The 27,781-nt window shown below is 34.8% G+C and overlaps 1 protein-coding gene across 1 annotated transcript in view; it reads left to right on the forward strand.

The window, feature by feature from the left end:
- Nucleotides 1-27,781, forward strand: part of LOC123673787 — a gene marked incomplete in the record, with an annotated part of 335,142 nt that overhangs the window by 294,218 nt on the left and 13,143 nt on the right. Inside the window, 12 exon segments of the mRNA XM_045608469.1 lie at nucleotides 8,711-8,861; nucleotides 9,995-10,106; nucleotides 10,191-10,369; nucleotides 10,427-10,539; nucleotides 12,877-13,102; nucleotides 13,174-13,440; nucleotides 13,673-13,899; nucleotides 16,913-17,042; nucleotides 17,104-17,382; nucleotides 18,106-18,369; nucleotides 22,649-22,792; nucleotides 22,925-22,958. Coding sequence (XP_045464425.1) covers nucleotides 8,711-8,861; nucleotides 9,995-10,106; nucleotides 10,191-10,369; nucleotides 10,427-10,539; nucleotides 12,877-13,102; nucleotides 13,174-13,440; nucleotides 13,673-13,899; nucleotides 16,913-17,042; nucleotides 17,104-17,382; nucleotides 18,106-18,369; nucleotides 22,649-22,792; nucleotides 22,925-22,958 — 2,126 coding nt within the window.

Genomic DNA, 27,781 nt, shown 5'->3' on the forward strand with positions numbered 1-27,781 from the left:
TCAACAATGTGTTTTTATCGTTCTTGAAATAATCAAATGCAATTAAAATCGAATTCGACGATTCGACAGTTATTTTCAATCACAGAACTTTTCGTGAAAAGTTACTAATCGTGATTTAAAGTATTCAGAATGTCCATTAGTGAGATGTGTATAGATGTTAAAACCAATTCAAATAATTCAATGAACAATACGTTTTCCATTAGTCAACGTAATCTAATAGAAGTTCGAGCCAGGTGGAGAAAATCTAAATGGATTTTCCTTTGGTCCTGGTTCAGGATTAACTACGTATATTGGCACTTTTTAAGGTGATACTTTGCACCAGAGAATAGCTGCTGTATAAAATTTCCGGTTAGTATAGTAAAACATTTAATTAATAATAGTTGTGAGAATTCCAATTTTAAATAAATTAATTCACGACAAATGTTATATTTGTGAAAATTCTTTGTTTGATATCATTTGTTGATGAATTTTTATCAAGTAAGGGCCGAATTCATTCAACTTTTTGATGTGAATATAAAAGCATTTTCGAAAAATTATTAACTTACAACGAACCTTATTCGAATTAAGTGATAAATATTAAATAATCATAACAATAAAATTAATTTACAGATGAATCAAATATTTGAAATTTTTCATATGATTCCCCCATTTAGAGGACTCAATATCGTAACTTTTTGGAGAGCATACTATAGCTAACTAAATACTGCCGCAGTGCATGTTATGTATATTGCTCAAGTACAGGGTGGGCAAATTTCGATGTTTTAGCACTACAACTTTTGAACCAGAGGAGATAGACAAAATCTGATACCCCATTCTCGGCTTCTTTTTCTGAGAAACTAACGAGGGTAGTATTCATTTTTGGCCACCTTCTTTTGTTTTCGAGTTATGACCGTAAATTGGAAAAATGGCGATATCGAAAAACATTTATATCTCCGCTAATACTGATGATAGAGCTCTGAAATTAAAACATTATACAGGCACTTTTTTACGTAGAATCCAGTGGCGTGTTCGTCTTTTCAAAAGGGTCTTCAATCAGCTATGACCCAAAGTAATGTTTTTTAAATGGAAACACTAGATTTTTGTGCCATTTTCTGAAAGCTTAATTTTTCCTGATTTCAAAAATATATAACATCGTATGATTCGGATCAATATAAATGATAGAAAATGGCCAAAAACCTCGTTTCACCTGAGAGTCTCAATATTTCTATGGTTTCAACTGTTGATGAACACAGAAAAATTGAGCTTTCTATAACAAGAGCAGTGTCCTTCAGTCAATCTGATTATTTCTATGTTTTTCACCTATTTCTACAAAAGTCGGATCTAGATATGTTCTATACATTTTTTATCTGAAAATTGATTTGACAATAACGGAGAAACCACAAGATCGAATTTTTCAATCGAAATAGTTGTATTGAGATGCATGTATCAGAAGATTATTTACATAGGTTTCCAGAATCAATACGCACAATAAGTACCAATCCATTTTAAACAGGATATGAAACAATGCATATATGATTGAACTCAACAATTTAATTACGAAGGGACAAACAAGAAACAATATTTAACCTAATAATGACAACAATTGCACAATGTGCAGTCGACACCTCTTCTCGATATTGCAATAGATGAATATTTGAAACTGTGTTCAAGCTACCCAGGAAACTTTTTCCAAGTTTGTTTATCTTTTCGAAATTATTTGTATAATATAAATATGGATTCGAATTTTATAGAAATGAGTGGAAAGCATAGAAATAATCAGATTGACGGAAGGACACTGCTCTTGTAATAGAAAGCTCAATTTTTCTGTGCTCATCAACAGTTGAAACCATAGAAATATTGAGACTCTTAAGTAAAAAAAGGTTTTTGACCATTTTCTGTTATTCATTTAAATACGAATCATACGATGTTATATATATTTTTGAAATCAGGAAAAATTAAGCTTTCAGAAAATGGCACAAAAATCTAGTGTTCTCATTTGAAAAAACATAACTTTGGGTCATAGCTTAGTAATTAAAAACCCTTTTGAAAATACGAGCACGCCACTGGATTCTACGTAAAAAAGTGCCTGTATAATGTTTTAATTTCAGAGCTCTATTATCAGTATTAACGGAGATATAAATGTTTTTCGATATCGCCATTTTTCCAATTTTCGCTTATAACTCGAAAACAAAAGGAGGTGGCCAAAAATGAATACTACCCTTGTTAGTTTCTCAGAAAAAGAGACCGAGAATGGGGTATCAGATTTTGTCTATCTCATCTGGTTTAAAAGTTGTAGTGCTAAAACATCGAAATTTGCCCACCCTGTACATATCTTTTCGTATTAAAATTCAGTGTTAAATCTTCGAAGGTATTTCACTGATAAAAGAGTTAGTTAAAGATAAAATCAATTTCATCTGATTCATTTTCGCAGCATTTGTAACCTGATATCACTCAAGGTTCTATTTTTCTTCAATTCAAAAATTCTTACATGTCATCTCATTAAAAAGGTTTTTACATTTCCCAATGAAATACTTGTTTTTGAAAGTGTCAACTTATTTCAGCCCTCCCAAATAGCTGCTGAACCCGAACAAGAATATATTTATTTTTCTGTACCGTTTCGCAAAAGTGTCATAATTCACGAAATAAGATACACAGATAAATCACGTAAACATGAGTATCTCACGTCCCTTTTCTCCGCAGGACCCGAAGATCCGATTCTCACAGCCTACTCTCCATCCATTTCCGAAGAAAAGCGTGATTCTTGATAAAGATTAGCCGGCTTTCACGATGTTCTGGCTATGACTTATGAGTATTTTCGATGTCAGAAATTAGAAATTGTTCTCGCTCTATCCTTTCCGTCAGCTCTCTGCAAAGCAATAGAATTCGAAACGAAACGTCTCCCTTTTCTTCTGTTTGTGAAATATTTTCAATTATCGTCCCCGAAAAAAAATTAAGGAAGCATTGATATGAAGTCAGGAGCTTTTGAGCGTTCGTTCGTTAATGCACCAATTCACCCTTGGAGACTACATATCTGTCTATATGTGGTAGAACGTAGATATATTTATTTCAGATATGTGAAGGGTGGATAGTTATTCCTGATTATGATGTATCCATTTTTTTCTGGGTTTAATCCATATTTATTTTCAAACCATTCGCCTCAATCTCGTTAAGGAATCGGCTAAGGGCTTTTGTAATTTTTGTTCGAACATGTTGCTTGATTTTTCTGAAGCTATCGACTGCATAGCTGCAGCTTCAGATACCCTATTTACGATTAAGTCATGCGTGTAAAATTTGAATGAGATGGGTCCTAAAAGTGTGCCGTGTAGTACTTCTGTTTTGATCTCTTTTATTCGATGGACAATTATTTTATTTGAATCTTTTGAAATATGTTTGAAAAGTAGGACTATTCAAAAGAAGGTCCAACAAAAAAGTTCACAGGATAAGAAATGGCTCAACCCTTGTGAATTCTTGAAATTAGTCAGCATACTCTGTATGATGTAAACCTACAAACGTAATCTATGTTTTAAATTTGACTTTAACACCTCAAACCTAAAAGAGCTTAAAAGAAAAAAAAACTGAATTATTTAGATACTTTGACGCTCTAACTGTATGCATCTAAAGTCACACTTTTTTCAAAAATAAAGTATTTGGCTACCTACAATATTTTTGATCGTTAAATACGGTGGTGAATTCTGTCGTGCTAAGCGAGAATGCTGTATTCAAAATTTTAACCTTTGGGATTTTGGTTTCTATGTGGGATCTTAAAAACTTTTTTTAGCTAATTACATTACAATCAATTAAAATGTCGTATTGCTATGTTAAAACGACAATTCAACTTTGTAATTAGCTAAAAAACCCAAGAACCCCTATAGAAACAAGAACCCCAAAAGTTAAAATTTCAGATACACCATTCTTGCTAACCACGGCAGAATTATTGACCACTAATTCTGGATCAACTGTATAATATACTTTATTTGAAGTCATGTTCCTCATTAAAAATCTTATCGAATATATTTTGAAGATCCATCAATATCTGCCGATTATTATCTCATACTTTAAAAGTTTCAAAAAAATAATCTAAACACCATAATAAATTATAATTTACAGTAAGCATAGAACTGGCGCATTCGCCATTTTGTATAATTCATGTTTTCAATCGAAACGAGTTGATTTTTTAATAATGGAGTAATTACAATTCTGAGGTAACTAATAGTTATTTATGCAACAAGTGCAAAAAGTGAATGTTTATTGCACTCGACGTGAAATTGTCCGACGAGGCCGTTAGGCCGAGTTGGACAACAATTTTTGCACGAGTTGCACATAACATTTATTCTACGTTCATGCAAAAAGCAAAAAATGATTTATTAAGGTGCGGCACTAGGTGTAGGAAAATGAAAAGCGCAACTTGAATACTTTATTATTAATATCGATTTGCATTGAAACAGGAACTAATACGTTACGAACAATTTAACTCAAACTTTATTTTTACCCTCAATGTTGAAAGTGAATGAACTGTTTAAAACGTATTGCCAATCTCACAGCATATCTGATAAATTTGTAGTGGGTTTGAACGTTTATGTTTGTCATGATGACAGCACGTTGAAGTAGAATGACAGATGAGTGCAATAAAAACTTTATTGCACTATTGCAATAAAGAACTTCTTTTTCCACTAAATATAGTTCAATAAAGTTTTGCTTTTTGCATGAATGTAGAAAAACAATATAATTGATTTTAATTTACAATAAGCATAGAACCGGCGCATTCGTCATTTCGTATAATTTATGTGTTCAGTCAAAACGAGTTGATTTTTTCATTGGGAGAGGATTAATTCATTTTTGAGAAAAAGACAACTACATTTGATAGGATATTTTTCACACGAATATTTTCATTATAAATCTCCTTTCTTTTTTTTCTCCGCGAATATGTTGCTTTTCTTATGTTAAGCTTTATCTTCTGCTCTTACTCAACCAAACGTCTGATGATTACATGAATACACTCCCCTGTAGTGAACCATTGTTTCAAAATATTTGAATATACAAATTGGTAGAAATATATAATTAAGAGATGTATGTAAATTTACAGCCCCCTAAAAAAATTCAAAGACTAAGACCCCAAATTGTAAAAACTTTCAAGGGATAATTTATACCTCCGAAGAATCTGAAGGTGGTTTGTGAAGAATAAAGCGAAACATAAAAGGATGAACAGACCTGATGACTTGAAAGCGTAACGCCTAACGGTCTATTCATTGTTGCATTACGAAAAGGTTCCAGAAGATGAATCGTCCGAAGCCAAGAGAGACTCATCGCGAACAAATTAGACTGAAGGGAAAAGAAACGTGCCTCCTCTTAGAGCAGCGCCACTTTGAGTGAACCCGATCGCCCCTATTTTTCACGTTTTCCCCTGACGATACCTTATAGATTCCTAAATAGTTAAATAGATAGACGGGCAAAAACCGAAGAACAAATCACCGAAGGAACAAAGAGCACGTTCTACGAGACGCTCGCGTTTCTCGTTTCAGTTTTAGTGCGTTAAACGCAGATCTCTTTGGGAAAGTATTAACGAATATAAACGCGTAAGCTAGGTAATAATCGTCATTATTACAAGTAATTAAACTCTTACTTACGACTAATTTTTCAATGAATCTTTTCATTTGTTATCAACAATAAAGTTGAAAAGGATCATCACCAAACTATCATGAGTAAGTGTGTTTTATATGCAGTAGGAGATGAAAAAAATATTCTCTTGCCACTATTTTGCAATAAATTACTGCGTTGTTCTGATAACGCAATTCGTTAAAGTTCGCTTACGTTTTATTTTAGAATTTCGATGTTCCTGGTATCAACGTAATTTCTAGGAGCATCAAAAATGAAAGATGACCGTTTTTATTTATATCTTATTCATTTAATCAATTAAGTTTCTATGGTATTATTGGAAAAGAAATGGGGTTAAGGATCTAATCCTTAAGAGCGGTTCGTACCACGTGATATTTGCGTGATCTGCCAAAGCTTAACTGCTCCTTTTCCCTTGGCGTTTTTGAGATCCCATCACTTTTCAGGATGAGTGAAGCAATCTCAAACGTTCCACTGATCTCTCATCATTTTGGATTCTGCAAATACGTAGTATTATAATACTGTTTACAGTTTGGATCAAAAAAGTACAGGGTGTTTATAAGAAGATCTTGAACTTGGACAAAATTTAGTTATCCAAACATCGAATTTTAGTTTCTTTCTGTGTTTTCCGGTAGTCAAAGACTACTCCACACAGTCAGGAATAGCAGTTTTTCCTCATTTAAAATTCTTCGTCGATAACTCTTGGAGTATTCATTTTAGGTATAGGATTTGCTGAAGTAACCCCCACTATTTTTGTATCTAGAATCGACGGGAATAATAAAAATATTGGTTCTAATTTGAAAATCTTGAGTTTTGATGAATTTGAGTTGTCCAAGTTCATGATCTTCTTATAAACACCATGTATTTTTCTGATCCAAACAGCAAACGGTATTATAATACTACGTATCCGCAGAATCGAAAATGATTTTTCGAAAAAAAAATTTCTGCCGAAATATTCAAAAAAATGTGAGTCCCAGTAACTGATGAACCGTCGAGTTTTTACCCAAGGTATGGCATATTGCCGAATTTTTCGTCAAAAAATATATTTAATGATGCTATAATATAGGGATATAATATTTGAAATGAGAAAGTAGTAGTCTGTTTCCTGTATAACCGGAAGTTGTAGAAATCTGAAAATATTTTAGGGAGAAAGATCATTGACTCAAATCCCAATATGCAAATTTTCGGATCAAAATTATGATTAGTTTTCCATAAACGTAGAATAGGCCATCCCGGTACATCACCCTGTATATGCTGTATACACTGTGGATAAACGGACATAATTTATGTTGATCCCCAAATCTTCAGCAGGTAGTCGAACCGTATCGTTTAAAATCACTCTCGACCAACATCAGAAGATTGCACCCCCTGCTCATTCCCTGGAACAATCGCGAAAAAATGAAGAATTCACTGCAATAAACATTCATTGAAGTGAAACGCAATTCCCCAATGCCTATTATACTTTTCGTAAGGCAGCATCGAGAAATCTAATAGAACAACTTTCCTTAAAGGAAATAATCTACTGAACCTTCTCCTCGATTCTCGTTAATCCACTCACATTAATTCAACTTGATTTGCTAGGATGTTTTTGAGCAAAGAGAATACTTCAGAAGACGTGAATCGCTGAGTGGTCAGTCTATGAATGGAGTAACGTGTATACCATCCTTTTATCAGAAATGAAGAGGTCCCGGTCGAATAGCCCCTAGACATTTCTCAGTTCACTTTGTGTGAATAAATATTTGATTCGAAGGCATTTCACGAAGTAAAGTATGTTCGTTCAGGTATAAAATGGAGAATGACCTCTGCATCTCGTATATAGAAGAGGCATTGAGTGGTCTTTTCCAGGTTCTTTTGGTCGAACTCGTATGAAGTAATTTCATTATTGGAAGGTCTGGTCGAAGAATGAACAAATAAAAGTTTGTTACTTGGAACGCATTGTTTTCAACTTGATCATCTGTGGCTGAGGTTTTTAGAGACAATAGGATGCCAATAATTGAATGCGTTCTTTGTTGCTGACTTGATCCCTCAAAAAATCATCATTAGTTATAGTCATTTTCATCGATCCACTCACTCTCAGCGAAAAAATCTCATAAGATCATACAAGTTACCAATTGAAATGATTGCTTCAAATTTGGAATGAAAAATAACGTCTTTAATTTTTTTTTTATTTTGAGGGTATTTCATTCGGAAGAACCATCCTTCAGCTAGCAATATCTTCGTTAGAAAAAATTACATGGATTAGTTATCACTTAAAATTTGAATTTTGTTTCTATTTGAATAAACAGAATGATGGCTATTCCACCAAATAGTCAACCACAAAAAGAACCTTCAGGTTAAACACTTATTTATTGAAGTAATATGAGTGTTTCTCTAGCACAGGTCTGTCGAGATGAAACAGTTTCTTCAAGCTAATTCATTTTCCATAGATCTAATTCACCTTTCAAAAGTTCCATTCAACAAACTTCTTATATATTATGTAATAGTCCCCCTCTATACTGGGCAGTTTTTCACGAGAAACTGGTGGGATCAGAATATATAAAGATGATAAGATAGATTCTATCAAACAGATCTGGTTTTATACATTGCTCTCAAAAAATACACAATTTCTCATAGACCTTCGTCCGTTATTTTTTCCGAGAAATGGCAAATAACTCGAGAACTACTCAAGATAGCTTAGGAAATGTACATCAAATGAACGTATGAATCAAGGAATAACTCTGTATAAATAAAATAGAGGGTGTTTCATTCAATTTGGAAAATTTTATAGTAACAATAACAATAACAATAAATTCATTTCAGAAATCTTGTACATAGAATCTGGTACAAAGGAAAGAAATACGTCAGTTAAAGAAAACAAAATCAAATATTCTTACAAAAAAAATCGAATTCTCTCATAGAATAGGGTTCACATTCAATAATAAGTGATTGAATCTCTTTTTGAATAATTTAAGTTCCATATTATGAAATTTTCTAGGTAACAAATTAAACAATAGTACAATAGTATTTTTGATGAAATTAAAATCCTGCATTTCTAAAAAAATTTCGAGGTGTCTGGACACACCTAGCTACTTCTTTGATTGACGAATTGAAGATATCTTATTAGTTATTTCCATGTTTTCAGATAGATGGAACCTACACAACGAAAAGCACCCTCGAGTTTGTAGCGAGCCGATACGAGAATGGGAAAACTTTTAATTGTAACGGTGAAAATCAAGTAACGAAGAATAACAATGAACCGCCTCTTCATGATAACGTCTTGGTGGAAATACAATGTAAGTTTTTCAATTTGGACCACTTATTTCGAATGTACATCCCGTCGTTGATATATCGCCTAATGGATTTTCAGCGGTGATCACGAATCTGGGCCATCAGAGTGCTGAAGTTTGAAAAGAAATCCGTTAATATTCCGCATTGGTTTCGCTCAGTTCTAATGAATCAGAACTTGAATGGAAGTTTTCTCGGGGTAATATCGATAAAGCTCATACTGGAGATTTTTCTTTTTAGAATTCAGCATTCAGTTTTTTCACATGACAAACTGTTGAATCTATCCAAATAGATTTTTTCCTCTCATGTAAATCTTCACTAGTGTGTCGTAACCCAATCATTAAATAATATTCCATGGCGTAGTAGTCTGTCAAGCCAATGCAAGTCATACATGCACGAAGGAGATCGTCGACAAAGTACAAGGCTGACTTCTTTCTGCATCACAGATAAACTAGCCTTGAACCTTTCTGTGCTTTAGGAAAATTCACTTATAAGAAAGAGTTTCAAAAAAAGGAGTAAACCGTAAGAGAAATAACCTCTCCAAATCATCCAAAAGCGAATCATCATTCTAAATAGTTTTTTAATACTGCACAATACAAAACATATGTGGCAGGAAAATGCTACACTTCCACACTGGCTTCCTCACAGAGCACTATCGTCTCAGGAAGCACCTTACGAAAATAGGGTTACCAGAAACTGAATCGTGGTTACGAGAATGAAACTCCTGCAAAGCAGAAAATTGCTTTGGACAAAAATTCATAGGAGTGAATACTTGAATACTTTTTTTTAGCAATTTATTGGACTCTGATACTGGAAGGCGAAATGTTAATGGTGCAATGGTGAGGGTAGACATAGTAGACCTTAAGGTCTAACAGCAATCATTCAAAACAATTTAAAATTACAAAATTTTTGGGGAATTGTAATGAAATGCCTGTTTCCTCCATGAAACAAGATGACACAGTGATTGTGTAGATGAGAATTAACTCACAAAATGTGTAGTATAAACGACATTCATCCGTTTAGGAAGATAATTAATTTGCACAATTATGAAAAGCCTTTATTATAAAAATTTGAACCAAAAAATCTTCTCAACATAATATGTGCTTTTTTCCATTGTATTTGATTTTTCATTTTTTAATAGATCCTCCTGTAGTTAACGTCAGTCCTCTCAACATAACTGTGAACGAATCAGCCAGTCCATTATTAGGATGTACTTATGTGGCAAATCCACAAAAACTACAAAAAGTTATTTGGTGAGTGTATTTGCAACCATCTTACTTTCTTATTAGTGAGAATTTAATGTCAAGAAGTTCATAAAAATCCCTCATGAATTTCAGGAGCAAGGATGCCCAGAACCTCAGTTTAGCAGACCAAAGATACGAAGGTGGAACTATAAAAAATCCACCTTTGAGAATAAAAAATGTTTCCCGAGAAGATATGGGATACTACAATTGTTGGCTTGAAAATGCGGTGAATATGGTGAAGTCAGACAATAGTATATTCTTAATTGTTATGTGTAAGTTCCTTTATATTCTGTAAAAAAAATTCCAGTTCAATCATATTTTTTGTACAGATCCACCAGTTGTGACTGTTGTGATGCAACCCTCTGTAGTGAAAGCAGTAGACAAAGAAACGGTTAGTCTTGACTGCAACGTTACCTCAGGAAATCCATCGAACTTACTGAAGGTGAGAAACAAATAATTACCACAGATTTTCAAAGCACTCATCTGATACAGCGTGTTACACCATAACCAAAATTAATATATTTTGGCGAAGCGTTTTTTAGACATTACAGTAAATTTTTCCCTTGAAAGTTTCATATTATTATTCTGGTCACTCCTTCATCTCTGAAACACAATTTTGGCCATATTTGGCCCATCAATTCTTGAAAAAACAATGAGTTTGGAATTTTAGAAACCTATCGAAATATTTAGATCCGTGTTTCTATTCGATTTTAGGAAAGAATATAATAAAATCGTGAAAGATTTCAAGGATATTTCCGCTATAGACATGTGAGAAACAGTTTCATTTTTGAATAATTTTTTCATACAGATGCTCATAAAATCGGGTAGGTAAATTAAAATAGGAATCCAATTTGGCAACTCAAAAAAATTTGTGAACTTTGCATATTTTCCGTCATTTTGGGATTTTTCATCAGATATCTATTCCATATTTGAATTGATTAGCAAAAATACAAACATACAACTCGAAACCGCTATTTCGAAGGCTAAATATAAGTAAGCACACTGAATAATATTTTCCTCAAATAGCTGTTGCTTATAAAGCAACAATTTTGTTCCTCGCGTCAACTGCAATATGTTTATCCAGTTCAGGCTAAAAAACCCTGTATATTCTAGAAAAAGTAGAATATTGAAAAGTGTGATGGAGATGAAAAATATGGAAGGGAATTGGATTCGGCTTTTTTATGAGGAGGGCTCTCCCACCATCATAATTCATATATGTATTAAATGAAAACAAAGATTATTATCCCCATGAATTTGCAATGAAACGTACACAAAGTATTTTTTGTCTATTAAAAAATGGAAGGTTTGAGGCAGAAAAAAGGGTTCCCACGCCACGCATCTCTAATCAACTCAACAGATCGATAACCATAACCAAGACACCTTTTTTTCCATGGGGATAGCTGAAGCTCAATCATACTGCCAAGCAACGCCGCCCCAGTCAATGCCACTTGAGGTCACAGTACTCTGAACAAAATTTTTTCTCAAAATTGGCATTAAACACCCAACAAGATTATTCTTCGAAACATATCAAAAAGCAAAAATTAACTGCAGATATTCATGGAATTGCGCTGAAGCAATTCCACAAATACACATCAATTGAAATCGTATATGTCCTTTTATTATTTCTGAATAACTGATATTGAACTTCTGGGAATTAAATATTGATATTGAAATTCTGGGAATTTAGTATTTCACTCACTTTAAGCAAACAGCTACAATTTTATTATTTCATATACCTACAGTGTGGTCCAACGAAAACTTAACAGCTCGATTTTCTAGCTTCAATGTAAAAATATGGAAAATCGCTCGGACCGGGGAAACAACTTTTCCGCTCTTCGCATCCCCGGTACTGCAACTCCCTAACGGGGTTGAGTACAACCCCTTGATTTCAAATGGGGATGAGGGATATTGTGATACCTCATTTTGACGATCTTATCGAGTACTATCTGATCCTGATCCGCTTTAATATTTCCATTGATAACGAAATAACAGGATATATAGCGGAAGAGTACTTTCTTTTGTGATTAGTTTATTGAATGCTGGAGATTCGCACCATTCACTGACAAGTTTTGCTGAATGGCGAAAACTCAAGATTCCTGGTGTAATTTGATTTAATTCAATAATCCTTGTCACCAGTTCTTGTACTGAATAAGAGGTCAAGAATAAAGAAGTAAATAAATAAAAATCCGAGTTTGCAAATCATCCAGTGGCTAAGGCTGGGTAGCGTAAGTCTTGGATTTCAGGTGACCTCATAAAAAGTCGAGTGGAGCCAGATCAAGTGATCTGGGTGGTCACTCAATATATCCCCTTCTTCCAATCCAGGGGGTGAAGAAACCTTTCATCTGAAAACTGACCGGTTGAACGGAATGAAGAATATTCCAACACATTCGAGTATTGAAATTTCACCGAACTGCTTTTTTCTACTCACAGTAGAATTTTTTGTGGAATTGACTCATAACTACTTCAGGACCTTTTCACCTTGAATTCTTCCAAAGAATTGCTAAAATCGTTCACCTTAAACATCGGCACACTCAAATATTATAATTAAAACTCAAATATTATAATTAAAACTCAAATATTTCAATTCGAACTCAAAGAGGTACTATTATCAAAACCCTGAATTTAACGATTACATTGAACAAGAATGCATAAAAGAGCAGTTACACAAAAGTACGGCAACACAACAGTACGTCGACAAATGAACAAAAAATTTTTTTTAATACAATTTCTGAGATACCTTCATCATAAGCTCGAAAAAAACACGTATTTTTCCTTCTAGGTGAGATGGTACTTGGGAGGAGTAATGATGAAAGAACTTCCGGAATGTAATTACACCACTTTCGAGAACGGAACAAGAGATAGTGGTGGGCCATTTTGCGGCGTAGATCCAAGCATCTTGAAACTAGAAAGTGTACAGGAAAACTTCGCTGGCAATTACACTTGTCAAGGAATGAACGCGGCAGGTTGGGGTGCAGAGTCTGAACCACAAGAACTTATAGTATATTGTGAGTATGCTGCATACTTCAACTTTCTAGATAAGTGAAATATTTCACAACCGTATCTTTTATCATTCTAGACCCACCATCACCTGCAAAATTGAGATTCTTTCCGACCAGAGTCATCAAAAGTGCTTCGGTTAATCTAGAGTGTTCCATTGATGACCCTGGTCGACCAGAAAATACAACGTTTCTGTGGTATCGAGGTTCGCATCTCATACCAGAAATCACGTCCTCTAATTGGACCATATCACCTGTAACGCTAGAGACTAGAAGCAATTTCACGTGCATTCCTCAAAATGAAGGTGGCCAAGGCAAACCAGACACTGTTGAAATAAATGTAGACGGTAAGTAGACCATTTCATTTTGTTTGGAAGAAACTGAAGGATAGGAAATAAAAATTATTCAAACATAGATAGGGTCAGATTCATTTAATATATTTATTGGTAAAAACATTCCTGATTTCCGTAGAATTTATTACGTTCTGGCTATTGATTTTCATATCCTTCAGAACTGAGTCAATGTAAACTTCCTCTAAGAAAATTATCGCTACATTTCACCATAACATTCTCTTTTCAGCACCACCTTCATTCATACAGAATCTGATTCCCTATCAGGGAATCTTGTACAATTCGAAGAACATTTCGCTGACATGTAGAGTGGAATGTTGGCCGGTATGTTCGATAGTCTGGCTCATCGGCGGCAAACCTCTGAATGTGAATACGTCGTCCTTGTACCACGTAAGGACGGACATCTACCCATCGGATGTGAAAAAGAACGATTTCGAGTCTGTGGAATCCACACTGGTAAGTCTGCTCTTTTCCAAAAACAGCTGAAACAAACTTCAGCAGTTTTTGGTCTGTATTGCTTTTAATTTACCAGAGGAATAATTCAACAATTTCCCAATATTGGATGTTATATTCAGATCTAAGGAAAAGACTTGCACTATTCCTACTACATTGCTAACTGGTATTCTTCCTTGATTAATTGGTTATATTGGACTACTAAAGGAACCCTTAGAAGATTGCTGCTGCTGACCACGTTCAACTTATACAACTAAAACTAATATAGACCATCAAAAAGTGTTTCAAAGGGCCGAATTTTTACCACTTCGTCTACCGTTACTTTCGATTTTAACTAAACTTCCACTGGTCTTGAGTATTCTTTCATTATCAATTGTCGATCTTACTTATTGGGGAAGAAATAATTGTTGTTTCGCTATTTGCATATTTTTTCCTCCATTTGAATAAACCTCCTGAACGTTTTTAATGTCTTAAATGGTTCCTATGGTCTCTTATCTGTTCTCACATGCTATGGATTTTATATGGCATGTTATATTATTTTGTTGAGTGTATTTTGTAAGATCTTCCCGGAGTTTTTGTAGCAGACTTTGCTTGTCTTTCCAACATATGTAATGCTCTTGGCCTTTCTGTTCCATAGAACTCCAGTATCTGGGATGGGAAGTTACCTACATACTCACTCCTACAAGTTTCACGTTCAATGAAGAGGCATTCGTTGCTAGGTAATCAGGAGTTTCTTCCTCTTCCCAACGGAATCTGCACTCATCATTCCCTTCATGGAATTATCACTGACATATGTTTTCTAACCTACTCGTCGAGTTTAATAACGGATATAGGCTCTCGTAGATTTGCTTCGTGTTTTTCTCTTATTTAATGAAAAATTACATCTAGATTATTCGCTTCTCGTCCCTCCGATTTTTAATTTACTTCGTTTCCAACGAAATAGATTGTTTCGTTTTTTTTTTCGGAGTTTTTCTTCATTCTCTATCGTTCGAAATAATTCACAACTTTATCCTCGAGTGATTCTGCCACTCTTTGGCGGTTTGAATATTAGATCGCAATATCATCTGTGAACTGGACTATCCTGCTCGTCATCTCGGGAATATCTGAAAAATTAAAGAGTAGATGGACTAGGCACTAATATTATAAGCTGAAAAAGCAACTCTTTTATTCGCTGACTTTTTATTCGCAATTTCGTTGGTACAACGATGCCATTTAAAATTCCTGCAGATTACGAAATTCTATTTCTTTTGCGACTTCTAAAATTGTATTGCTGTATTATTTCTTCAGATATTTGCATGAAAATTGTAAATGAAACAGAAACTATCTAATATTCATAAAAGTTTATTGTATTGCCCTGAATCTACTTATGCAAACGAATAATATGCAATCAACAGAATGTTTTTAAAAACGTATTTTCATAAATGGCCTTCTTCACTCGATGTTGTTCTATCCACTGACAATGGATGCTAAAAACAATGTCGATCGAAGCCATATAGATAGTTTCAGAAGAATTGTTGACCAGAAATTTGGTATCACCTTGTAGTCTCTATCAGTTTGTCCACAAATTTGAGTTTTTCGACAAATTAAGGGTGTCCTTACGTGGACGGATCTTCAAACATATGAATTCGGTTCTTTATACATCAACGATTTCTATTGGCCGTACGGTTTATATTCATCACGTGTCATAATGCAAAATTCAACCTATTTGTTATTCGAAAGTTTTAATCCGTTTCAAAATTCGCAAACACACATGAGGTGAATAAATAAAATGGAGTACGGTAAATAACCTGGATTATTTATGACACTCAAAATCTGTGTTAGTACAGAAAATAGTTCCAGCTCAGCGAAAAGAAAAAAATCCTACAATTCGTTTACTTTCAAAACGAACAATATTAGCACTATGATATTATTTTGTCATTCAAGATTGTGCAATTTATTTTAACTCCATTTCATTTTCAACTGTAATTTTTTCATTGTGAATATTTCATAGAATAATTTTAGAATATTCTTGTCAGTATCCCAGCTATACATTTTATGAAATAACTAATTTCAACTAAAAAGTTTCCTGGTAATTAAACTATCATATTCCATTCCCCGGATTTTATAGAACAGTTGACTTGGGTTATCCCCTTTTCGTGATAAAAATTCAAATGGAAAACCTTTCATCTCTCTATTATATCCATTGCAGGTTATTCACGTGGAAAATTAAATTAATTCAAATATTTAATTAACAACTGAAAAGTTCATCACAATTTAATATGCAAAATGTAATGAGTATCTACTGTACGATGTATAGAATATAATAGTAGATAGCATAAAATTAACAGTAGTAATTCCAAAAGTTAGTAGATTTTTGCTCTCTTGTCAAATGAACCAATCAGAACCTCTAGTCATGTTAGGATCATCAATTTAGACCCTTGAATTTGATTGGCCAGTCAAGTTCAGTGTTTATAAATTTGTGTATAATATGACAGTTCAATGCGAAATAAAAATTAAACATGCTTAAGATCAGATTTTATCTTTCAATTTGTTTGTGGAATGGTGTAATTAATACCTAATAAAATTCTATTCGAGGTTTGAATGTACCTAATAAGTATGTCTTATTTTTCATGATTAAACTTGCTGAAGCAATATCACTTAGTTGCTTCAAGGAAACAAGCAATTGAGTTTAGTTATGAAACAAATCGACTATCACTATAACTGCAACAATTCCATATCAAAACTAAGTTATTTTTTCAATCAAATTATGAAATTGAAGCAGACTTATGGGAGGCAATCACAATCAAGACTAGAGTTCCTGATTGGCTCATTTGACAAATCTCTCATAACCATTTGAGCGAATAATTTTTAGCTCAGTTGGCTAGAGCGTCGAACTAGTAATTCGGAGGTCGCGCGTTCGAATCTCGATCGAGGAGGTACTTTTTTCAGAATTGAAAAATTGTCTGATTGCCATGAAATTAATTTCATTTACTAACACACAGACGTTAAACGATTATTCAAATAACTTTTTTTTCAGATTTGGAACCTAACAGCTTGGCCTAATCACCAACTCGACAAATCCGCTGCAAACACCAACTACACCTGTAAAAGCTACGCCAATGGAGTTGGCGCCGGAGTCGTGAGCACCTCTGAAGTTGCAGTGGACTGTAAGTACTTACGTTTATTGATTGTTCCACTTCATCGACATTAAAAAACATATATTTCCAGATGCTCCAGAAGACGTTGGCATATTCTACCAGGATCAGTATTTCTTGGCTCCCAACCACGTGATCAATGTTGTGGAAGGTCAGCTTCTCACTCCAGTTAGATGTGTTGGAAAAGGTCACCCTACACTGAATTTCCTGTGGCGGAATGACACATCGGAATCTTCAAAAACGGACACTCTACAGATCACCACATTGTCCAGATTCGACTCGGTTAGTTATATCTGCGAAGCCAGTAATAAACATGGTACGGCAGCCATCAAGACTTATTTCAATGTGCAATGTGAGTAAATATTTGGATCCTCTATTATGCTATGGGTTGTGGTCCATATATTGTAACTAACACGTAGTTCACGGCCAAGGACAAATAAGGGAAATGAAAGAACGGGATAAATTTATTTATCGTTGTCAGTGCAAATATTGCACATATGTTGTAGTTGTAGACTGGTCTGAACTCAGTTCCTTTATTCGCCCTGAAATTCCGATTTTTATGGGCATTCAGGCCGTTTTAGATTCGACCGTTAGCAAAGCCTTTCTACGGATCCTTTATGGGTGTGGTTTTGATAATCCTGAGTTTGTACACCGAACTCTTCCGTTAATAAGATTTTCGTTCGAAATTAAACTATCAAACTTAGAATATTTTCGAGGGAATCGATAGATTCCCTACAATGCCATTTTACAAAACGAGTATACTGAAGGTAGTAGCTATAACCGGTATTGATGAAATTTGGAATAGATATCCAATTTAGGGTTATAGATGGTTTCTTCTGAATTGTTGCTCTCCATGAGATACCTAAGGAGTGTCTTGGAAGTGCGCAAACATGAAAATCCCTCAACCTCAATGTCTAAGGTTCTACTGTTGATATGGGTATTCGGGTTGGTTCATAAATGTGTAAATGTTCATAGTAATCTAATGGGGCGAGAAAAAAAAAATCATTGAGCTTCACACATTGCCTGAGTATTTATATGTTAATACTCGCTTTCAAAATACCTTCCTTACTTTCAGATATACCAGAATGCTCGGTGACTTTAATTCAGAAGGAGGGAAAGCCAACGTTACTTTGCACTGCGGTGGCTAATCCTCAAGAAGTGTCTTTCACCTGGAGGGTGGAAGAATACAATGAGACCTACGTCGAGACTGAAAACATCATACAAGATGGTCTTCACAGCTACCTTTTCCTGGATCCAGCTGTGGATACTGCCAGGACGTATTTCTGCTATGTAAACAACAGCGTTGGTATCAGCAGTCCGTGTGAGAAGTCTGTAGCAGGTAAATGATGAACTCATTGTATTTATAACAAGGAAATTTGGTTGCAAATACAAAGTATCTCAAAAGAAAATTTATACGTGAGAAGCTATTAACAAAAAATAAGCCGTTCTGAAAAATTATGTCGTCGAAATGTCTACCCTCACATTCATGACACTTATTCTATCTAAGGCTATAAAATTTCTGATGACGACTTCGTAAGGATGCTCCGTGATGGCTTCCATTTTATGGCGAATATTTTGTTTCAACTGGGCCAAGAAAGTAAGTTTACTAACGTAAACTTCAGATTCAAGTGAACCCTACACTTAAAAGTTCTTAGGTGACAAATCAAGACGGCGGGGGGCAATGAATGTCATCTGTTCTGGAGATTAATTTGCCTGGAAAAAGTTCAAGAACACAGAACACATTGGGGTTTCAATTCTTGGACCAAAATTGAATTTTATAGAGGTGCAGCTTCAGATCTTTGTGTAAAATGCAGTGTAGCGCTGAGCTATGCACATTTGAAGCTTTTGCACGCTTCCGAATGGTCGGGATCATCATGAACGGATCGATTAACCACGTTCTATTACATTCTCAAAAACTTTGGGTGATCAGATTTCGGTTCATCTAGTGTCGAAAATGCTTGATGCATTACTTAAGTGATAAATACCTTGAATATTGGAGAAACTTCTTCGCGCTATAGTCGCAGAATTGCCAATTCTGTAAAAATCGCGTACGCATAACGCACGATTTGATCCCGAGAAACGCTCCATAGCGGCTATATTCCCAAGAGCCAGGCTACCAATTAACATATACCCCGTGACCTCAGCGTCATTACGTTCACGTAAACTGAATAGAATAAACTTTCTTTTATACTTATATTCACCAAAAACGTTGTCACTTTCAATGCTTTTTTTTCTATTCACTTAAACTTCTATTGTTCAAGTCAATGCCCTCAAGCTCTAATTTTATCTGAGGAAATAAACAGTTAGTTATAAGGGGCTAAACATGCTATTCAAAGGTTTCCCTCCAATCGGTCCAAAGGACTTTAGTTTTTATTTTCTGCTTGCATTATATCTAATCTATAATTTCAACCCACATTTTTTTTAAATAATTTTCCTAAAGCAGAAGAAGACTAGTGGGGTCAACTTTAATTTTTCTCTATTACTATTACTGTTATTAGCTTCAGTGAAAAAATATAATTACAAAATATCGTTAGCAAGAGTGAACATCGAAATTCGTAAGGAAAAATTTCTGAATCTTTCTATCGGTTTGCACTGAAATTTTGAATATAAGTATATGATCTTCAGCAATAAAGTCCGTTTATTTCAGCTAGTTTTTACATAAGAAAAAATAATTCTGTATTTCTGAACAATAAAATATTTTTCGGTAAGCGGACTGATTTGTTTCGAATTTTTTCGGTTATTCGCTGGAATGATCGAAGGAATGCTAAGATGCCATAATAAGGTGAAGTAAGCACGAAATTTTCGCACAATATTGGTTGCATGACAAGAAAACTTATCATTTTCTTTCAAATCTAAAACTTTAACTGAAAAGATGAGTTTCTCCAACATTGAAAATTTGAATGATGCATTTTATGATTTTTCATTTCTAGATAAGAATTGGAAAAACGGCATTGTGTTGAAAGTATCTCGTAACTAATGCTATATTTTCATGTCATGTCATTTTTCCGGTTAATTTACTAATTGTATCACAACAGTTCATTATGAATTTTGTGAAAAAATGACATGAGTACAAACTTAAACAAGTATGCAAAACTGCTAAGTTTACATAAAAATTTTTGGATTTTGCTTTTCCAAAATTGAAAATTCTTGATGATCGAGTGAAAATTGAGATGTTTTCAGAAATTTCTTCTATGAGTAACCCTACTTGAGTTCATCCAACGGTGACAAAATATTTATAGACTTGGCAATCGACTAGCAAGTGATGACTTTATCACCTCACTAAAAATACTAATAGATACCTCGTACCTTGATGGGTATTGTATTTGCAAGTGTTGCTTTCTCTCCGTATGTTTTTAAGTTGGATATTAGTTAACAGAATAATTCGTGAAGTTTGCGATATGGTATGAGTGAGATAAATTTGTGATGTAGGTAAACAACGCGGAATTCTGAGACTGGATTGAAAATTTCGAATTGACAAGGTATGAGCGCACTTACATTATTTATGTAAATATAGGACATTATCAACATTTTCACGTATTCGAGAAATTTCACAAAAATATGCCAGTTATCCTCACTCAGATTCATAATGTTGGAATAGAAATCGAAATTTTTCTTATTTCTGCCAATTTCTTCTTTCTATTTTGTTGTCTTCTCTTCATGAACGTTGATCTGTAGAAATCTATCAAAATTAAGAAATTTCAAATGCTTCAAGTTCCAATTTTCAGTGAAAAAATTCGATTTTATTCATGATATTTTAACACAATCCCTGAAACTCAAATTTATCATCATTGCTCAATGCATATTTTGATGCAGTATCATTATTTTTCACAATTTTGGCGAATCAATTTATGATGATCTGCCTGAAGTGGCAACTGGACACAGTAATGATGCCTACATTTCAAAACTTCTCAACTTCTGAAAGATCTTTAAAAGTCGGGAAAAAAAACATCAAACATTTTAAAATGTCAAAAAAATTTTATTTCGCACGGTTTCACCGTCATCTGTAACTCAAATTAATTAAAAATGATACAGCTGAACTAGCTGAAAGATCTTCACAACCTTCGTTTTCTCAAAGAGTAGGTTTAAGACATCAATCATCCCAGAAATATCGAGAGTTCAAATCAATTTTTTTGATTCCCAAATTCTGTTCTTCTTATGGAATTTTTTTCGTTTGTTGAGTGAATTAAAATTCGGAATGTACCGGAAATTTCAAATTCTGCACTTCCCTCATATACTCCATTGTTGAAGACGACTTTACTATAAATTATCAAGACACCTACTACGTAATTAGTTCTCCTCGAACTTCCGAAAGCTACTTAACGAAGTTATAATAACTTGCAACAGATGCCAAATATTTACCTGCTTCGCATTCATCTTCAAGTTCATTAAAACTGAATCAACCTCTCCTGAGGATGTATATTTTCATCGATCAAACAGACTCTATATTAAGCTCATATTTCCGAGGAAAACCTTCAGCAAAGATAGGAGTTCGTGTAAAATTTTCTCTTGTTGAACAAATTTAAAGTACAGGATCTGTTTACTCAACCCCTACTGATACTGGGGATCAGAATATGAAGTCAAAGTTGGTCATGATTCAGCTTTATTCATGTAAACTTATCACTATGTTCCATGCACGCTTTTTTTAAGCAATACTTATAAACTTTATATACTTTAACGAGAGGAAAAAATGGGAATGTTCGCTTGTTCATTCATGAATCATTTGCGCCCTTGAAGATCCAAAATGTAATTGGCACATGAATGGACGCGCTCTTGAAATCTTCTGACTTTACATTTTAACATTCCTCATTACAGAAACAAACGAAATCACATCCTAGTCGGAGAAATTCGAAAAGTTGGTTGATGTCTGAAGAATGTTGGAGAATATGTTGTTACGGAATTATACTATAATTTTGCTATTCTGCTTGAGGTAGAACGATATTTTCTATCAATGTTTATAGACGCATATACACATTTCCCAGGTCCCAGGTTTCTCTGATGCTCAGGGTACCACTTATATTAACCTGCCACTGTTTTATTGTCAAGTGTTATATAATCACTTACTATAACAAGATACATTTTCGAATCGTTTTCCATTGTCTTCTGGTTACTTCATGTGCGGTTACCTTGATGATGAATAACATCATATTCAAGATATATACACACATCGTCAAAAGTTTTGGCCCCCCTATCAACTCTCAACTTGTTGAATGCAACCTGACAATTTTTAGTGTTCGGAATATTTATTATCTTATCACTTAAATGAAAACAATAAACCAGCAAAAAATGTATTTTGTTCGGGAGAATAAAGGTGTATTCGAAGCTTTTAGCGAATAACAAGAATAACGCCCCACGCACAGGAAGGGTTCAAAAAATTCTTCAAGAGAATGAACTGGCCAGCAAACGCACCAAACATGAATCCAATTGATCATGAAGCAAAGAATGACATACAAAGATTTTCTATAATATATATTGCAGTTGAAATAGAGGAAAATATTCATCTCATTTCCAGAACATTGATAATTTCTTGAGAATCCTTGGGGGCCTAGACTTTTGACGAAGTTTTTATGTTTTTATTGCTTGTTCTTCCGCTTTTCATTCAAACTCGAATTCTTTTTCAGGTGCAAGGCCGTGGTGGAACAACATGGAGGACGAAAACAAAATCATCGTCATCATCGCATCGTCTGCAGTGCTTATATTGTGCGTGCTAGTGATATGCATCATAATAATAATTCTCTGTCGCAGAAAAAGGGCCAACACAAAATGTAAGTTCGTTTTAACAACCCACCATGATGTATATGGCCTTTATAATCAACATGCGCATTACTTATGAGTGGTTGTTGCTTTTGTAAATTAATACAGACTAATAAGACATTTTATTTTGTTTTCGCCAACAGACAATAGTCCTCTGGAAATGGAAGAGAGGGAAAAGTAAGTTTACAACAGTATCTCATGAACCTATTTGTCTGTTTGTTTCTGGAAATGGTAAATCGTATGGTGAATTGAGAATTGTCTAACTCTATGGTGAGGGTATATTGTAACGATGGTTAGTTTTATGGGTGGTATGGCCAGTACTTACGTTGTAAATAACTCGAACTGTTCCGGCTGTAAAATATTTCATTTATATAAATATTTACACTTATTTTATGTAAATAAAGCCTTTATATGTTACGACTCAAATTTAATTGTTATAATTGAAAAATTTACAATGAATATTGTTGATAGTAGTACAGTTTTTTTGAGTAATGGAAACTTATGAAAAAGTTTATCAAATGCCATTTTTTCTTTCATCTCAAAATTTAAAACGCAGATTCAATCTACTCTTGTACTTGTACAGGGGGGGCAAATAAGCGAGGTAAGCGGATATATCTCAGGATCCACTAATCGTAGAGACTTGCTAAAGTGTACAAGAAAACACACTGGAAATTGTTTTGAAGTTCGTAACTGTACCGCTAGGGGGCGTAATAACTATCGTCGAGTAGAAAAATGAATTTTACTCGAAAATGTTTCATATGAAGTTGAAGAAAAAATATCATCACAGTAAGCCTTGGAAAATTCTCTATCTTTTTGAATTGTCACTTTCGATTTTACAACATCAAATGCAGTGACGGCTCGTGCCCTCGAGATGTGGGTCGGCCACACTCCGGAAAATTACGAACGTATATATCAAATTTATTAAAATTCATTAGTTCCAAAAAATGAAGTGATGAAATGTCTTTAAACCTTATTTCAATTTGAGTTATAATTAAATCCAGAATTTCACAAAAAAGCCGTTTCATTGAGGAATTATCCGTGAGCTGAATTTCGGAATCTATTTTACGTTTTCGACGTCTAGCACTCGGTGGCATTACTTCTGGGAGTTTTTCTACTTCTGAATATAAGCGAATGAAATACTCATCTTCTGTGCGAAATTTTTTCAGAGTCGATAATAAAGAAGTGATTCTGGCGTTGCAATAAGTTATATCTGATAACTTATGCTGGATTATAGAAAAAACGGGATCTGTGTATGTAAAAATCAAATTAAAAGAGTGGAGAATGAACAAAAATTCGAAATCATTCAACATTTTCTTCAGACCGGTAGCTTCACGTATTGTAATATCATCCCATTCATCTAAATTGTCGCTGATATGATCAAAAACTTCAATTAATTCTTCTCTCTTATCGAATATTGTTTTTACAGCGCGAGATTTGAAATTCCAACGAGTTTCCGATCTAGAGGGTAATCTTTTTTTGCAAATTTCGTCTAGAATATTAGTGCGTTTACTTGATTTAGTGAAAAACGACGAAAATCCTGAAAGATTCGAAAAAAACACGCGACACTCATTGATTTTCTTGGTCGAATCTTGTAACACTAAATTCAATTTATGTGCATAACAGTGCGTGAATAGTGCTTGAGGAGCAATTGTTTTTATTCGCGCTTGTAACCCATTAATTTCCCCCGCCATCACAGCTGTCCCGTCATATGTTTGACCTACTAATTTAGTCGCTAAATTGAAATCTTTAAAATTGTCCAACAAGGTATTGAAAATATCATTCGCGGTTCGACCTTTACTAACATCGAAAAAACCCCAAAATCGTTCGGATATTTTACCTTCTCGAACGAAGCGGAAAATTACTGACATCTGACAAAAATATTTAACATCCGTTGTTTCGTCTATTTCCCAAGAAAAGCACGCAGAATTATTTATTTCCTCGCGAATTTTCTCCCTCGAAATTACAGAACTTTTGAAATCAGGATGTTTTCAAAGTTAGGAATATATTAATTATATTTTCATGACCAGACAATCAATACCTAACTACTATCGAACGGCATAAATAAGTTCTTTTCTGATTAACACGTGTTGGGGATTGTGTGGTTTTAAATTCAATTGTAAACTTAAAAACTGCGTTTATTGCTTAAGAGCATACAGCGTTGAAATATATTGAAATTAGGGTAAAATTAAGATGTTAACCCCTAGATTGTTAGCTGCATACTGCCTCTTCGTTCCGTCTTCAGCGTCTTGGTGGTACTTGAAGTTCGGGTCAGGGGTTGAGTATACAGAGTCGGAGTTAGGCGAGAAACAGGGTCGTATTTAGGCGTGAACATGGCCCCCGCCTTGAAAGGGCTGGCTTTCAACATCAACAGGAAGCGGACAAATTTTACTGAAGGCTCTCTTCGTTAGACCCGTTGACGTTCGTATGGTTGGTACTCGGGAGATGCCATCTTTTCCAGGGTGCAAGGATTCGATTCTTCCTAGCTTCCAGACGAGGGAAGGTTGATTGTCTTCTTTGAGCATTACAAGGGTTCCAGTTTGCAGGGTTTGTTGGGAGGTTTTCCATTTCACCCGCTGTTGTGTTTCAGAGATGAATTCCTTGCTCCATCTCTCCCAAAAATGTTGGTTCAACTGTTGCAAGCGTTGATAAGAGGACAATCTGTTCATGGGGACATCTCTCAAGTCGACATCTGGGGCGGAAGTTAGCGGTCGCCCGATCAAAAAATGTGCTGGTGTAAGAGGTAAAAGGTCTGAGGGATTGGTGGAAAGAGGTGTGAGTGGACGGGAGTTAACTGTTGCTTCAATTTGCGTTAGTAATGAATATAGTTCTTCAAACGTCAAATGAGCGTTTCCCATCACTCTTTTCACGTGGTGTTTTATTGATTTCATACCGTCTTCCCAAAGACCGCCAAAATGAGGGGAGTCAGGTGGAATAAATTTCCATTGAATGCCTTCTGAAGAAAGGGCATATGTTAAATTTGGTTCTTTTAACTTGAGGAAATTTTGGATTTCAGAATTGGCGCCTACGAGCATTTTTCCATGATCGGAATGTATTTTATGAGGTTTTCCTTTGCGTGATATGAATCTGTGAAGTGCTTATACAAAGGCGTCTTTGCTTAAGTCTGAAATCAAGGGTGGTTGTGGTTTTACTCTTTTTAGAGGTGGATCGCCCATTATGGGCTGGACAATCATTGGTTTGTTCCGAAAACACTTCATGCAGTGGCGTACGGTTTTTCTTGCGAAAGAGCGACTAGAGGTTGGGCAGAAAGTTCCGCGAAGTGCATAAAGCAATTGTTGAGGACCGGAGTGCAATAGTTTTCTATGCTCATTTTCGAACAACAGTTTCGTGAAATGATGCTTGTGGCTCAATATCAGGGGATGTTTTTTGCCAAACGCGTACGTGGATTGAAAAATTCTTCCTCCCACTCTGAGTACTCCGTGTTCATCAAAAAAGGGATTTAGACTCGAAATTGTACTCTTTGAATTTGTTTTCTGTTTCATTTCCAGATTCTTGATGTCGATGGAAAATGATTCGAGTTGAGCAGCTAATTTTATTAGTTTCGTACGCGCTGACTTCAAATCGTTAGGAAACAGTGTGTCGGTTTGTTTTTTATGACCTTTTGAAACGTTGTTCACAAATCTCAAGACATAAGCCATGCATCTTTCGAGTCTGTTGATACTTGAAAATCGTTCGAAAATAATGAGTTGTGTGTTTTGAGCAAAGTGCTCTTTACACAGCTTCCCCTCCTCTGACAGTGGTTTATCGGATAGAATTTCTTCGATTTCCAAAAATCGCGCTGATTGTTTTTGAACATCGGCGGTTCGTGCGAAATTGCATGCGATGCGCTTGGGCCTTAATTTGCTTATGGGTCCTGAAATTACCCAACCGAGACTGGTTTTTTGTAATATCGGTTGGTTAGTACCTAAAGAGATTTGACCGACATTTAACATGGAATAGAAATAATCTGCACCTATTAGCATGTCAATCGTGTTTGGTTCGTGAAAATTAGGATCTGCAAGATTGATGTCGTCTGGAATGTTCAAATGAGAATAATCGAGGATTTTTGAGGCTGGAATGTTTCCTGTGATTTCAGGAAGAATGTAGCAGTGAATTTTCATGGAGAATGAATTATAACGAGAGTGAACATCGACAGAGCATTTTGATTTTATGTAGGAAACCGCACGATTGAGACCGCAAACTTCAACATTCACCGGAGTAGTCCTTAGTTTTAGACGTTTGCAGACATCTGCTCTGATGAAGCTAGATTCCGAACCGGAATCAAATAGAATTCGGATATTTTGCCGATTTGATTCATTATCCACAATATGAGCAACTGCTGTGGAGAGGAGTACGCATGAGTTCGACTTATTCGCTGACAACGCATATGATAACGCGTTGTTTGAATTTGTAGACGACGAATTATCGGTATTGACATTGGGCGTTTTTACGTTAACTATATCAGAATGAATTTGTGTATGATGTCTGCCATTGCATTTCTTGCAATTTGAAGATCTGCATTGTTCGCTGAAGTGACCTAGACGTAGACAATTCATACATAATTTCAATTCTTTAATCCGCTCTTTTCTTTTGTTCACAGAAAGTTTCAAGAAGTTTTCGCATGTTTGGCTGTAGTGATTCTTTGCGCAAAAAACACATTTGGGTTTGTTTTCTGCGCCACTGGTATAAAAACCTCTAGTTGTGTTGTGCCTTTGATATTTTATCTCAATATGCCTTTGCGTATGATTCGTTTCTATCGTTTCGAGAAAATCAGCTCTAGACTTTAGGAATTTTTTCAGATCGTCCCAAGTTGGAACATCCTTGTCAGCCCTAAATTTTTCCCACTCGCGTACCGTTACTGAGTCTAGTTTGGTTTGAATGAGAAAAACTATTAATGTGCTCCAATGACATGTGGGCTGGTTTAGTTGTTCGAGTGCTCGAAGATTTTTCGAAACTGTATCTAAAAGCTCACGTAATTTTTCACTCGATTCTTTCGCGATAGT

This window comes from Harmonia axyridis, chromosome 2 (assembly GCF_914767665.1).
Source record: "Harmonia axyridis chromosome 2, icHarAxyr1.1, whole genome shotgun sequence".
Classification (NCBI taxonomy): domain Eukaryota; kingdom Metazoa; phylum Arthropoda; class Insecta; order Coleoptera; family Coccinellidae; genus Harmonia; species Harmonia axyridis.